The sequence below is a fragment of the Pteronotus mesoamericanus genome, unplaced genomic scaffold, assembly GCF_021234165.1.
Source record: "Pteronotus mesoamericanus isolate MK-2021 breed Mesoamerican mustached bat unplaced genomic scaffold, CSHL_Meso_final contig_2, whole genome shotgun sequence".
Taxonomy (NCBI): Eukaryota; Metazoa; Chordata; class Mammalia; order Chiroptera; family Mormoopidae; genus Pteronotus; species Pteronotus mesoamericanus.
The window spans coordinates 15851749-15866453 of record NW_026555084.1 but is presented as its reverse complement, the minus strand read 5'-3'; the positions used below and the strand labels follow the sequence as shown (position 1 = coordinate 15866453).

Here is a 14705-nt window from a genome sequence, read left to right as displayed (position 1 = left end):
CAGTAGTTGCTGAGCTTGCCAGAGCCCCTGAGCCCTGGCCAACTCCAGGGCAGCCCTTGCATTCTGTGCTCTGTACTGGGCTCTGGGCACCCTTTCACTTGGGAGAAGGAGATCCTCAGGAACAATGTAAAAATAAAAGTTTGAAAACCAAGGAAGTCATTTCTGTTGTACACATGCTGTGCAAACTGCTGTGTCCTGTGTGGGACAGAAGTCTGAATAGGGCAGGGGAGACCTGGCCCCTCCTTGGGGTTGGCAGCCCCCAGTTCCCTCCCTACCATTGGCATGTTCTCCTTCCTCACAGCAAAAGAAGTCTCCTACCTGTATGTGAACACAGCCGACCTCCACTCCGGGCCCAGCTTCGTGGAGTCCCTCTTTGAAGAATTCGGTAAGTGACCCTCTCCCGGCCTTGGTCTGGGGGAGGGTCCCACACTGGGCAGGGGAACACCCGCACCTGGGCCTGGCTCCAGCCTTACCAAACTGATCAGTTAGTCAAGTCCCTGGGCCACTGGGCCCTTCCAGGTCTGAAAGGCTAGTCAAATCTGTACAGTTATGGGAAAACATCCCTAAAATTTGAGGAAAGGAAGGGATGCACATGCAGGCCAAAGAGGGGATGGCACGTAGGGTGCTGTCTTGCATGCTACTTCACATTCGTCAGTGGTGGCTGCCTGGGACCCTGGGTTGAGCAGTCTGGTGGCACCGTGGGTGTGGGAGCAGCTGAGCTGGGTTGCATGCAGGGTGTGTGCGAAGTCCTGTTCCGTTACCGGGGGAGACAACGCCATTCAACCCAAGGTGAGAGTGGTGGGTCAGGGGAGAGAGTGTTAGGGGCTGAGAGGCTTAGGGAAGACGCAATGCTTTCATGACATAACCCTTACACAGTTCCAGAGCACTGTACCAAAAGTTATTTCATTGGATCCTCTCCATAACTCTGCGAGATACACAAGGCCAGGTTACAGAGGAAAAAACCGAATCTCAGAGGGATGAAGGCATTTGCTCATTAGGGTTACTACTGGAGTTGGTGGTAGAGGCCTTCTGACCCCAATCCTGCCCTCGTCCTGCTCTGCCATGCTCACCCTCGGCTTTCTCTGCCCAATGGCCTGACGCTTCACAGACTGTGACCTGAGTGACCTTCGGGACATGCCAGAGGACGATGGTGAACCCAGCAAAGGAAATAGCCCTGAGCCAGCCAAGAGCCTGTCTCTGAAACACGTGAGTCAGGGACGGGCCTCCCACACCCTCAGGCCCTTTGCTCCTCTGGAGGGGGCAAGAGAAGCTCTCCCCCTGGTGCTGGGGGTGCTCCTGGATACACAGGACCCTGTTCTCTCTTCTGGGTGGCAGCTAAGGGCAGAAACTGCATCATGGAACATTTCAATGACTCACATTCGCTGTGCCCCTGCTGAGCAGGCATAATGTGGTGAGCTGACCTGTCCCCACCCAAAGGACATCCCCACCCAAAATTGTGCTTGCGGTAACACAGATGGAGTCACAGGGAAAGCTCTGGACCAGAAGTTTGGTAGCCTCTGCCCTCTTCCCTCCTGCTGTGTGGCCTTAGGCAAATCACTTGCTCTCTCTGAGCCTGAGTTTTTTCACCTAAAAAATGAAGCCTTGGATCATACCTAGGGTTCATAGCCTTGGGGACATAGAATTAGGGCAAGGGACCCATGATCACCTCAAGCATTGTCTGTCAATTGCACAATTCACTATCATCAGCGTCAACAGTATCAATTTTTGACCACTTATTATGTCCTTTACATGTTCGCAGCGACTGAGTGAGGTTGGTGGTATCATTATCCTCATTTCACAGGTAAGGAAACTGAGGTTCAGAGAGAGTGAGTGACATGGCAGTGTCCCACAACTGGAAAGTAATGGAGTGTAGCTGTAAGCCAGGGTTCCCTGGCCCCAGCGCCTCAGCTCTTGGCCACGAGGTGATACCGCCTCATTAAATAACATGTCTCACACTTGCTTGTCCTGCTATTTCTCATACATATGTAGAGATTGTTGTAGGGTTTTGTTGAACTCACAGTAGCTTTTGAAAATCCTGCATGTGCTCATTCAAGTGTTTAACTACTTCTCTGTGGCAGTCTACAAAACTTTTAGACATTAAAGAGGAGCCGTGATGCTTAAATAGCTTGGATAAGAAACACAGGACCAACCAAATAAACTCCAGGTTTCCCAGCTCTGCCCTTCTGGAAGCCTATTAGACATTACGGCTACCCAGTCAGATCCTGCCTTCTAGGAGCTCCTGCCTCCCTGTCCTCAGCCTCCTCCCTGTCCCTCAGCTGCTCCCCTCTGCTCTCCTGGCCTTCTTAGTCTCACACACGCCCCTCTTGGCCCTCCAGGCAGCGGACCTGCCTCCACCGCTCCCGAACAGGCCTCCACCGGAGGACTACTATGAAGAGGCCCTTCCCCTGGGGCCGGGCAAGGCCCCTGAGTACATCAGCTCTCACAGTAAGTTCTGGTCCCCCTGGGAGACGAGGGCAAGGGGTAGGAGAGCAGCTCCTCTCCTGAAGCTTCAAGCCTGGCACCCACCCCTCCATGCCCGCCTCCTGAGGAACTGCCTGAGCACTTGGCCTCTTTTGTGACATCCTGGATGGGTCAATGGGTGTGACCCTGGGGGTCAGGAGTTTGGGCTCCAGTACCAGTTCTGTGTTGCCTTGGACAAGCCCTTTCCCCTGTCTGGGCCTCTGTTCCCCTTCCCTAAAGTAAGAGAGAGGGACTAGATACACACATGTACATGCACTAGGATGAACGTACATAGACGGCCGCTACCACACGGTTCCTAGCACTGAAGCTGGTGCTAACCTAAGTGCTCCTCTTCAGTGGACTGGGGAAACAATGAATGTCCCAGCAGAGTCGCATCTTACAGTGGATTAGGTCACCAAGTCAAGGCATAGGATAAAAAAGCACATGGTCAAGACCAGAAGTCTTCAGAGTAGAATGTGGGCACCCCAGGGGGGTATGAGATGATGTAGGCAGAAGCATCAGATGCTCTATTTATATTTAGATTAATACACCTTTTTAAAATTTCTATGTGAATGTTCTTACAGTATTTATAATCTAATAATAGCATGATGCTTGTAATTAGTTTATATATCATATCATTTTGTATATATAATATAGAAATACATAATTATATATACACATGTAATTTATACATGTAAGGAACACAAGTATATTTCATGATTATATTTTTACTGATAGGTGAGCACCGTAAAATAATTTAGTGGGCAATGGTACAAACTACCTTTGAAAAATCTCTTAAATTGGCCACAAAGGACAGTGTTTGGTTTTGACTTGTCTCTCAGTGGGTTCCTCCAGTGTTGTAACAGGCGGCTGTTCCTCTGAGGATCAGATAAGTCACTGGCCTGGTATAAGGACTTAATGTTCCATACAAGAAAGTACAGGATGGTTTTTGGATGAGCCAGCATGGTAACTGAACTTGTATACGATAACATTTGCATGTTGCTGTCCTATCGTTCTTCGGCACTGTGGAATATTTTCCAACCACAAAAAAGGTAAATAAAATAGGTCTTCTGTACCAATCAGAAATGAATTCCAAGATACATTCATTGAAAAAAATCAAACACAGAATAATACCACATTTGACATGACTCCACTTATTTTTTAACAAGATACACACAACCAGTATATTCACTGTAACCATTTTTCTGGGATATGCAAGAAACTCTTAACGGCGCTGTGACGTGGGAAACGAAGAGAACTTTGGGTGAGGGGGACATAGGTTCCCATTCAGATTCTCTTGTGCTGACTGCGCTTTACACCATTGGTAGTAAAATACACGTAACATACAGTTGACCATTTCAACCACTTTCAAGTGCCCACTCACCGGCCGTCAGTACACTCAGTGTTGGGCAGCCATCAGCACTACCTGGTTCCCCAGCATTTTCATCACCCCAGAAGAAAACCGCAAACCTGCTAGGCAGTCACTCCCTATTCCCCCCTCCCCTGAGGCCCTGCCCATCACCAATTTACTTTGTCTCTGTCGATTTGCCTTTTCTGGACATTTCACATAACAGAATTGTATAATACATGGTCTCTTGAGTCTGGCTTATTTCACTTAGCATGATGTTTTCAAGGTTCATCCACATCATTGCATATATCAGTACTTCTTTCCTTTTTATGGCCAAGTAATATTCCACATTGTGTTTACCCACTCATCCGCTGATGGACATTTGGGTTATTTTCACCTTTAGGCTACTGTGGTATATTATTTTTATAGTTACTAAACTCGCTAAAACAAAGAGAAATTGGTGAGGACAGACCAGAAGGCCAGTGGCTCTCTTCAACCTCATAGCCTTGGGTCTGCCGTCACTGGAAGCAGCTGTTTGTACACAGAGCGGGTGACTTTATTTATCCCCTGGAGAGCAGAGGAGGAGGAAGGGAACGAAGCACTGCTGGGCCCTGACCCCCAGGTCAGCCCCTCAGCTGGGTGAGGCTCCCTACCCCCCAGAGAGCTCATGCCCTCCCGGCTGGGACAGGGGAGCCGCCCCTGGAAGCAGCAGGGGTGCTGGGGCAGTAGGGAAGGGAGGGCCTCAGGAAGGGCCAGGGACCTTGTCCAGGGCGAGAGCGCCAAGCCCATTAGGGAGTATCCTTCCTCTCACCCGCAGTGTCCAGCCCTGCCAGGTGTCTGAGTACTTTGGTCGGGTGTCCCCCCCTCCTCTCCATCACACCTCCTCCGCCCCCACGCCCATACCTCTGAGCCTCCCCTGGGAGATGCAACTGGATGTCCCAGTCGCTGAGAGTCTGACGCTGCCATCCTCCAGAAACAGACAGGCAGCAGGGCCTGGGCGCCCAGAGCAGTGCTCTGAGGAGCAGTGTGGCCTGAGGGCGAGTGGCTGTGTGAAGGAAGGCTTCCTGGAGGAGGGGATGCACCTCTATCCCCCAGGCTGGCAGCCTCCGTTCTCATCCAGGCCCTGTCACTAGCAAACTGTGTGCAGCTCAATTTCCTCATCTGTGGAAAGGGGCTGACACATACATCCCTGCCGTGGGGGAATTGGAGGAGACAGCGGTAGCAATGATAGCTGGCATTTTCCTAGCGCACCGTGTCATGCTGACAGTTTACCGCATTGTATCACTAAGCCAAGATGGGAACTGTCCTTGTCACTTTAAAGTGAGGAATCTGAGGCGCAGAGAAACTGTTTATTTCCAAATTTTACTGAAATTTCCATTTCAGTAAATGGTGGAGATAGACTTAAATTCAAATCTGATCCATCCCAAAGCACGTGCCCTCAGCCCACAGAACTTCAGAGTGTGTTCCAGAGATTGTCTACATCAGAATAACCTTTCAAAAACAATCCAGGTCCTTGGAGTTCAATATATTTTTATTTTTACATATGTTTTTAAATGTCCTATTAAATAGTTAGGACTTTTTTAAGATGCAGATTCCTCAACCCAATCCACACCAGTGAATCAGAATTTCTAGGGATACAACCCAAGGATCTGCATTTTAAAAAGACGCCTGGCTGTTCTGAAACAATAGAATATGAGGTGACCCCACCCCCTGTGCTGTGCTGCACCCCCTGAATGGGGCTGTGCTGGAAATCTGGCACCGGCAGCGGCTGTGCCTCGCCATTACCTCTAGCCCACTTCCTCCCCTACAGTCGCAGGGGCTCAGAGAGAGAATTGCTTTGACAAAAAGCAGGGGACATATTAGGAAGTGAGCAGAAGGGCTGAGGTGGTAGAGAAAGAGGCAGAGGCAGAACAGGGAGGGGGCCTGGGATACTCTGCGCACAGGGCAAAGCTGCAGCCAAGACACACATCCACATGTACCAGTGCTCTGGGGTCCTTGAGGAGGGGCTGACCACTCTCTGCCTGCGAAGGTCAGAGAAAAGATCTCTGAGCTGGGGCTTGAAGGGTGAGTAGGAGTTCTCTGGGGGAAAATAAGAGGGCACAGGAAGTATCGAGGACAAAGCTGGAGATGTGGCAGGGCTCACCAGGCAGTTCCTGGTGACAGGAGCACAGAGGGCATGTGGGGAGCCGCAGCTGACGAGGTACACCCAGGAGGCCCGCCCCACGCCCCCGCCCTGGAGAGCTGCAGCGAGCGCCACTCTCTCTGCCCTGGGGGGGAATGGGACCCAGGGGCTGCCGCAGCCCCGGCCCCCGCGGCCTGCCTGCACTCCTCCACAGCAAGGCTCTTTCTGCCCCACCCCCCCAGATGGCTGCAGCCCGGCCCCCTCCATTGTGGATGCCTACTATGAGGACGCGGACAGCAGCTACCCCTCGACCAGGATGAATGGAGAGCTGAAGAGCTCCTGTAAGTACCAGGCGGGCCTTCAGCGGAGTTCTGTCCCCTTGACCTGACCCTTGACATGCCCGTGCCCACCACTCCCAGGCCCCTCGAGGTTCACCAGGGAGGCCCCAAAGCCCTTGCCGTCAGTGACCTCAAGATTCAGTGAAAAACCACTAGCACCGGAGTCGGGAACCCCCGATGGAGCCCTTGCCATGACTTGGTTACTGACCCTAGATGAGTCGTCTATTCTCTTGGAGCCTCTGGTTTCCTTCTAAGACAGGCATTTGCTGGAGTGCCGTGAGCGTGACCTGAGACAGTGGATACGAAGACATTGGGGTAGTGACAATCACTGATGTCTACTGAGCACTCGCTGAGTGCTAGACCCTTAGCTAAACACTCCACATTCACTGAATCTCACAACAGCTCAATCTGGTGGATACTATGATGCCATTGTTCATTAGGACCATTTTACTGATGAGGAAACTGCAGCTCTGGGGAGTAAAGTCACCACGGTCACGAAGCTCATGATGAACATAAAACCATGTCCATGTGGGGGTTTAGTTATTACTGGGATCACACCTCACAGCCCCCCTTCATGGTCCCGGGGCCGCAGGGCAGGGATGCCTGCGGAGGGGCCAGGAGGGGCCTCCCAGCTGATGGCACAGTGGCAGGTCCTTTCCCATGGCGCCTGCAGACAATGACTCTGACGCAATGAGCAGCTCCTACGAGTCCTATGACGAGGAGGAGGAGGAAGGAAAGGGGCTGCAGCCCACGCACCAGTGGCCCTCCGAGGAGGCCTCCATGCACCTGGTGAGGGACTGCAGGATATGTGCCTTCCTGCTGCGGAAAAAGCGCTTCGGGCAGTGGGCCAAGCAGCTGACTGTCATCAAGGAGGACCAGCTCCTGGTGAGTGGGCGCGGACGTGCTCCCCTCGGCCTCACGTAGGCTTGGGCCCGTGTGTGTCTCTGTGTGTAGGAAGGTGTGGCGGCCTTGGTTGCTCTGGGCTTGTGCCCAGAAGCTCAGAGCCTGGTGCTTTGAAGATCGGTGCTCTGCCACGGGAGCAGAATTTAAAAAAAAAAAAAAACCTCAAAAGACCTGACATAGATTTTCCCAAGAGTTTGTTTTGCCAGAGACAAATTTTTTTATGACTTTAAAACAATGGGTGTTTTTCATGATGCAAGTAAAGTGTTTATTTATAAAACTAGGGCAAAACAAAATGAAGAAATGATTTTTTAAAACACCACCTATAATCCCATTGACCAAGAGCTAACCACTGTTAATGGGGTTGTTTTTGTTTTTGTTTTTTTGTTTTTTGAAAGGGCATCTATTAAAGCTGGGGACAGTGAGACAAGAAAGGGCCTCGGATGGAAGCTGCAGGAGAGCCTAGGCAGGGCTCCATGCCGGCTCTCCAGGGCCGCTGCTTTACCGCCAAAGCTGCCATTTGCTCTGGGTTGTGTGTAGATGCTGCTTCTTATTACCTGAAGAAAGTTCCCTTCCATTCTTAGTTTGGTAGTTTATGTTATAAATAGGTAGTTTATGTTATAAATAGTTTATGTTGATCAAATACTTTTCCTCCTTCTATTGAGATTAGCAGTTTGTCTCCTTTTTTCTGTTAGGATGATGAATGCTATGGTTGGTTTTTTTAATGGTAACCACTCTTGCATTTCTAGAATAAACCCTACTTGGTCTCGATGAAATATGCTTTTTATATGTGTCAGGATTTCATTTGCTAATATTTTGCTTGCAGCTTTTGCAGCTGTTATGAGAGAGATTAGCCTATAAATGTCCTTTTTGCAGTCATTGTCAGGTTCAAGTGTCAAGGGTAATGTTGTCTTCATAACAAGAATTGGGAAGTGAGAATCATTATTGATGAACTATTGACTTCCCAAACCAAACCCCCTATCTCTGCTAGAATTCTCTCTCCCACATTCCTACCGTGTAGCCCATCAGTAGCAGGGAGTGGACTGCCTCCCCAGCCACCCTGTTTCTTCTCTTAGAGTTCTTTAGACCAGAAATGGTCTTCCTAGACTAGAGTATCTCTTTCTAATAGGTAGCTGTGCCCCTGGGGCTCCTCAGTAGCCCTTTAAATCTGAAGATTGCCCAAAGAGAACCCCTCTCTTCTCAGGGGTGAATAGCCACAGCCCCTGTCTGCATGCAGTACCCACAGTTGGGCTGGGGCAAGATCTCTGTCGGGTAGAGGGCCTTCAAGCCTTTGTACAAGGGTATCTTCCTCCTCCACCCTCCGCTCCAGGAAGCCCTGACCTGTTCTCTTCCTGTCCAGTGTTATAAAAGCTCTAAGGACCGGCAGCCACATCTGAGGCTGACACTGGATGCCTGCAATGTTATCTACGTGCCCAAGGACAGCCGGCACAAGAGGCACGAGCTGCGCTTCTCCCAGGGGGCTACTGAGGTCTTGGTGCTGGCACTGCAGAGCCGGGAGCAGGCCGAGGAGTGGCTGAAGGTACGGGGACCTGTGCCCTCCCCCCACCTGCCCTCCTTCCTTCCTCTCTTTCCCAGGACCAGCCCTCAGTGGGGTGGGCCCCAGTCCCTGGAAGAACAGGCTTTGCTCAGCAGAGGGGGTCAATGCCTGGGCATGGCCAGGGCTTATGTGTGGAAATGGGCCTCGGACAGCTCCAGGAGGCAGACCTCAGGTTGGAGGCCTGTGTTTCTTCTCATTATTTGAATCCCCTTCCTAACATCCCTACTGAGGGCTTGTCCAGCCTGCACTTATTTACACACCTCCTGGAATGGGAAGCTTAATATCTACGAAGAAAGCTCATTTCATCATTAGATAAACTAATCCTCTTTTTTCCTTTAAAAAAGGAAAAATCCTTTGTCTTATGTGAAATGTGCATCCTTAAAACATCCACTGTGGTCCAGCTTCTGCATCTTGCAGCTGCACACTCAGAACACAGAACAATTAGAAGTATCATGTGTTGGGCACGTACTTTGAGTCATGCGTTGTGCCAAGAGCTTTACATACATGACCTCATTTACTCTTCACAACGGGAGTATCATTGTTTCCATTGTACAGGTGAGGAAACTGAGGCACAGAGAACTTACATGACTTGCCAAAGGCCACTCAACCAAGTGGTTGGGGCCAGGATCGGAAGCTAACAAGGAACTCTGCACCAAAGGCTGCAGGCCGGGCGGCAGAGTGAGGATAAGGGGGGTCCTGGGTGACACACAAACTTAAGTTCAAGTCCCAGGCCTAAGTGGCTGTGTGATTAATCCTCTACAAATGACTTCACCTCTGTTTCTTCACTGTCCTTGTAAGAATTCTAGAGAGCATCTGACACAGTGACTGCCGGGCAGTACGTGCTTAGCAATTGTCAGTGATTACTGTGCAGTGATGGTGAAGGCCACACTCCCAGTCCCTTTCAGTGGGCCCTCCAACCCTGCACCCTGCCCCCCTTTCACTCTGACTCCTTTCTCTCTCCAACCCTCATCTTCCTTCTGGAACAAAGAAACTGAATCCCTCCCTCCCCATCCTCCCTTCCTTCCTGTGATAACCAGCTCTCCCTCCGGAATGTTTAGCATCTCCCGGGATGGCCTTTGTCTCGGGAAGGGAAGGAAGGGAGACAACCTGACTGCTTGTGAAGCCCCTGCCCTCTCGGGGCAGGGTGGCCCAGAGGAAGAAGCCCTAGAAACAGAGTTAGAGGCTGTCTTCACATCCGGCTCCCTGCGGCCGTGAGCCCCAAGGTTAAGGGAGGCAACTGTGGCTCCTTCTCTTGGAGCCTCATCATCCTAATCAGTAACTTAGGGACCACAGTTGTCCCTGCCCCACAGGGTTGCTGTAGGGATGCAAAGATGACTTGTTATTTCATGATTTGGATGCTTATGCTGTGTGATCTTTGATGAGTAAGTACCATATGTTGCCATGTATAATGCATATGTTCTTGCCCAAATTTTTGAGGGAAAAATAAAGATGTGCAGTATACATAGGTATAATGATTACATAGCATGGGTAGAATAATGGGTCTAATAATGCTGCATACAATGTGCACAGAATGTGGGTGCATATTATACCCAGCAAAATATGGTAAATGCCATGGAGTCTCAGTTCCCATATCTTTGAAATGGAAGCAATAACGCTGTTTGCCCTACAAGCTGTTAATAAATGCCCAACACAGTCAACAGAAGCAAGTCCCTCACCCTTGTACAGGACATCCTGGTCCCTATGGCCCTTCATCTCACTGGTCCCCAGACAACCCAATAAAGTTATAACCCGTTACAGATGGGGAAATTGAGGCCCAGAGTGGACAAGTGGCTTTCCTCAAGGGCACACAGCTCATTAACAATGGCACAAGGTCTAGAAGCCAAGCCTCTTGGTTCCCAGCCCCAGAGCTTTTCAATTCAAGGGACAGATACAGGAGAAGGTCTCTTTACACCCCGATGTGTCCCTCACATGTGACAGCAGCCCACATCAACCTATCCCTTCCATCCAGTGGTCCCGACCCCTCTGCTCGGCAGCCCTGACCGCACAGACCGCCCTCCTCCCTTCCCTTCCACAGCACCCCTGCCCACCGCTGACAGCTGTGCATCCTCTTCGCAGGTCATCCGAGAGGTGAGCAAGCCCATCGCAGGGGCCGAGGCGGCCGACGTGCCCAGATCCCCAGTCCTCCTGTGCAGACTGGACCTGGACAAGGTACATCTGTCTCCACGAGGTCTCCTCTGGGCCAGGCGGTGGGGACTCTGCATAGGCTCTTCCACAGGGGGCTCTGGTACTGGTGGTAAAGCAGGTACCCACGGCAGTGTCGTACAAGCCACGAGTGCCCAGCACAGAGCTGGCCCAACAGTAAGCGCTCGGTAAATTTCTAGTGAATGAAGGAATGTTTATACCCAAGGTGCAGTGCAACCAGAGGGGGGAGTGACTAGCCCTGCCACCACAGGAGTGGTTACATTTGAACAGAGCCGCGACGAAACTGTATTTGTCAGAGAGAAGTGTGCCCCCCTGCGACAAGAATGAAGCAGTCATTTAGTAGTTGTTTACGCCATTGGCAAGTGCATGCTAGCGTCTATGCTTTGCCAGGAACTGTGGGTGATAGAGGCATTCAGCCTCAAATCCTAGGGGAAGATTTAAGACCCACATACATGGGTCTGACATGATAAAATATAGACCAGCAGTCACAGAGTGTGACTGTGTGGTCAGCATTGTTCTAAAAGCTTTGCATGTATTACCTAATTTAATTTTTACGACTCTTTGATGACATTTTCAGATGGGGAAGTTGAGGCACAGATTTACCTAAAATCACATAGTTAATAAGACACAGAGCTCGGATGCACACAGGCAGCCTGGCTCTTGGCCACCTCGCCTCTCCAAGGGGGCATCCCGTGCTCCACTCGGCAAGTAGTTAGTGTGCCAGGTGCTGTGCTAGGCACTGCGCTGCAATCCTAACAGAAACAGGCTCGACCGCCACCCCCCAGGGCCCAGTCAGGCACGAATCACACGATCACACCGTTTTTAGAAGTGCCAAGCGGCCTAAGCGCCTGGAGGGTCCCCTGGAGTGTATGCTCCTGGCTCAGGGAAGGTTTCTCTAAGGGAACGCATTTCTGATGGGCATGCAAAATTGGTGAGGAAGGGGAAGTGAAAGGCGTTCCAAGCAGAGGGCAAAGGCCCCGGAGCAGGAGGGAGCGTGGACTAGAAGGGTCAGTGTGGCTGGGCCTGGAGACAAGGAGGAGCTTGGAGAGAAGGAGGGAGAGGTCCTGGAAAACTGAGGGGAGGGAGACGGGAGCTCGCGCCTGCTGGTGTGGGGAGCGGGGAGGGAAGATGGCACCCATGTTGAGCTTTAAAGAATGGTCAAGATTTCACTGGAGCAGAGGCGGGCCAAGGACAGGGGCTTCAAGGAAGGGAGCAGCAGAAGCAAAGATAACAGGTCACTAGGATGAGAAGGGTGGGGGGAGTGCACCATATGCTGGAGAAGCTCAACCCTACCCTCACTTAGCCTTTGCTGTTCACCTTAGCTGTTGACGGTGTGAGGCAAAATGTGTGTGTGTGCGTGTGTGTGTGTGTGTGTGTGTGTGTGTGTGTGTGCGTGCACACCTGCAGGTACATACTGCGGTGCGGTGCAAAGGGAATGTGGAGAGGAAAAAGAGGCAAGCTTGTAGAGATGAGCTCTCCTGTAGGTGAGTATACCAGGGAGGGTAGCTAAAATGTTTAGGGTAGTATTTCTGGAGGACAGTGGGAGAGGGGATGTGGTATTGGTGGGTCTGTCTCTCCATGGGATTGTGTGACTGAAGTGCCACCATCATCATGAAGTCAATTCCAAAGTGCTTGTAATTCCACCTGGTGGGTGGACGTCACTTTGTCCTGTCCTGAGTCTGGTCGGCACAGTTTAGTTTCCTAACTGAGACGGTAGCACCTATGCAGGTGTTAGAAATGAGAGTCCACTGACTTCACAATTTCATGTGGGCTCCCTGGTGCCTCACAGCAGCCCAGTGAAAAGAGTGCAGTTCAGGCATGGAAACCAAGACTTGGGGAGATGAAAGATTTCCCCAATGCCCCCAGCTAGCAGGTGGTACTAGAGACATCACTTCTCCCAAGGTCCCTCTGACTACTCTGCGCCACCTCCCACTGTACCTAGTAGGAACCTAATGGAGCTGTCATGGCTTTTTAAAATGCCGCTTCACCTCTGTTTCTCCATCCTCACTGTCATCTTGGCCCATCCTGTTGCGCAGTCTCATCTTGCCCAGGATGACCCTCTGTTAAGTAGCTCTTTAGCTTCTAGTCTTGCTCACCTTTGTCCATCCCCCATGATGCCACTGGAGCCAACTTACTAATCTGGTTGCATTATATTAGTATCCCACCTGAATATCTTCCCAGCTCCCTGTCACCTGGTCCAAACTCCTAGGACATTTATCTCAATGTGTTATAATGACTTGCCTTGCTCTCCAAATAGACTGTATGTCAAAGATACAACCATCCTAAGTCATCATTGTCCCTCCACCCCATACCTGATAAAGTATCAAGTACGTAATAGTTGCTGACAAATAGGGGGAGACTCAACTCCCCCTATGTCAAGGGGGCCCTCTGATGTGGGGCTGTCTCTGTCCCTTTCCAGAGGTTATCCCAAGAGAAGCCGACCTCAGACTCCGACAGCCTGGGCATGGGTGACAACTGCTCCACCCTTGGCCGCCGAGAGGCTTGCGAACATGGTAGGAGCCTGCGGGGGATCAGGCAGAGATGCCGGAGCTGGGAGGGGTCTTGTCACAGGCACACAGTGCAGAGCAGGTCCTAGCCACTCTGGAGACCTGGGTGAGGTGACCTGACCTGTCCACATCTGGAGCTGTGGGCCAGGCCCTGTTATAGGCTGAAAAGGCCTCTGGGAAGGCTAGGGGTGGGTGGGCCTGGGTCTTGGGGCTCCCTCCCCTCCCCTGACCCTTCTCTGCAGCAACAGGCAAAGGGAAGAAGAGCAGCCTGGCAGAGCTGAAGGGGTCAATGAGCAGGGCCGCGGGCCGCAAGATCACCCGCATCATCAGCTTCTCCAAGAGGAAGGCGCTGGCTGATGACCTGCAGGCGTCCTCCACGGAAGAGGAGGTCCCCTGCTGCGGTGGGTACCAGGCATGCAAAGGAGAACTCAGGCCCTGTGGACATGGGCCCAAGCCAGGACACTGTCCAGGACTCATCTGGCTTGCCCCCAGGGCAGAGGAGAGAATCCTTCCACGGGATAGCTAACCCCCGCCCCATCGACACTCCATGTCCTTCCATCACTTCTCTCCCTGTGAGGCCCTGGTGCGCAGCAGAAGGAAAAGGCAGCTGACTCCCATGTTTCTGTGCTCCCTGTGGCCTTAACTCTCATCATTACCTGTTTCTGGGCCTCAGTTTCCTCCACTACGATGAGAGGAGCATCTTATCTCCCAGCATGTAACAGGCCAGGTGTATAAGTTGCCACCCAGACTTGTAAGGAAATTTCTTGGGTAAAAATATCTAAGTACTTTTTATTATAAATGCATTCAATGTGAGTTAAAGTGGTTTCAGAGGGAAATATATCATTCTGTTCATTTAAGTGCAGCATTCCATATGCTGGAATTCAATAGAAAATAATGTATTTTAGATATATAGTAATATTCTAACCCTGAAAGAATATTATAAAGGCACATGGCCATACAGAAATATTTTTGTAAGCAGTGCATCAGGTCATAATATTGTAAAAAAAGATTAAACCTAAAATGTTAATAGGGAATTCTAAACCCATTGATCATCATACTGTACCTGCCTCATTTATTTAATAATTCTTGATCTTGGTTAAATGTTTTTATTCCCACATGCTACCACCAGGGGTCAGCATCACCCACCATTTTCCGTCATCACTAATAGTTTTGAGAGCGTAGAAGACAGGCAAGGAGGAGAGTTGTGTCTTTTGTTTATAGTATGTAGCAGTCCCTGCGCTTTTCGTCAAGCTCAGCACAACCCAAAACCTGTGTGGAGATGTACACATGGGATTATCAGTCCCCACTT

At 50.8% G+C, this 14705-nt stretch overlaps 1 protein-coding gene across 1 annotated transcript in view; it reads left to right on the top strand.

The window, feature by feature from the left end:
- AFAP1L1 (actin filament associated protein 1 like 1) overlaps window positions 1-14705 on the top strand; it is a 57128-nt gene that overhangs the window by 26052 nt on the left and 16371 nt on the right. The window contains exons 3-11 of the mRNA XM_054568205.1: window positions 302-385; window positions 1109-1206; window positions 2337-2445; window positions 6173-6271; window positions 6942-7153; window positions 8529-8708; window positions 10803-10895; window positions 13309-13402; window positions 13639-13797. Coding sequence (XP_054424180.1) covers window positions 302-385; window positions 1109-1206; window positions 2337-2445; window positions 6173-6271; window positions 6942-7153; window positions 8529-8708; window positions 10803-10895; window positions 13309-13402; window positions 13639-13797 — 1128 coding nt within the window. The remainder of the gene's footprint in view (window positions 1-301; window positions 386-1108; window positions 1207-2336; window positions 2446-6172; window positions 6272-6941; window positions 7154-8528; window positions 8709-10802; window positions 10896-13308; window positions 13403-13638; window positions 13798-14705) is intronic.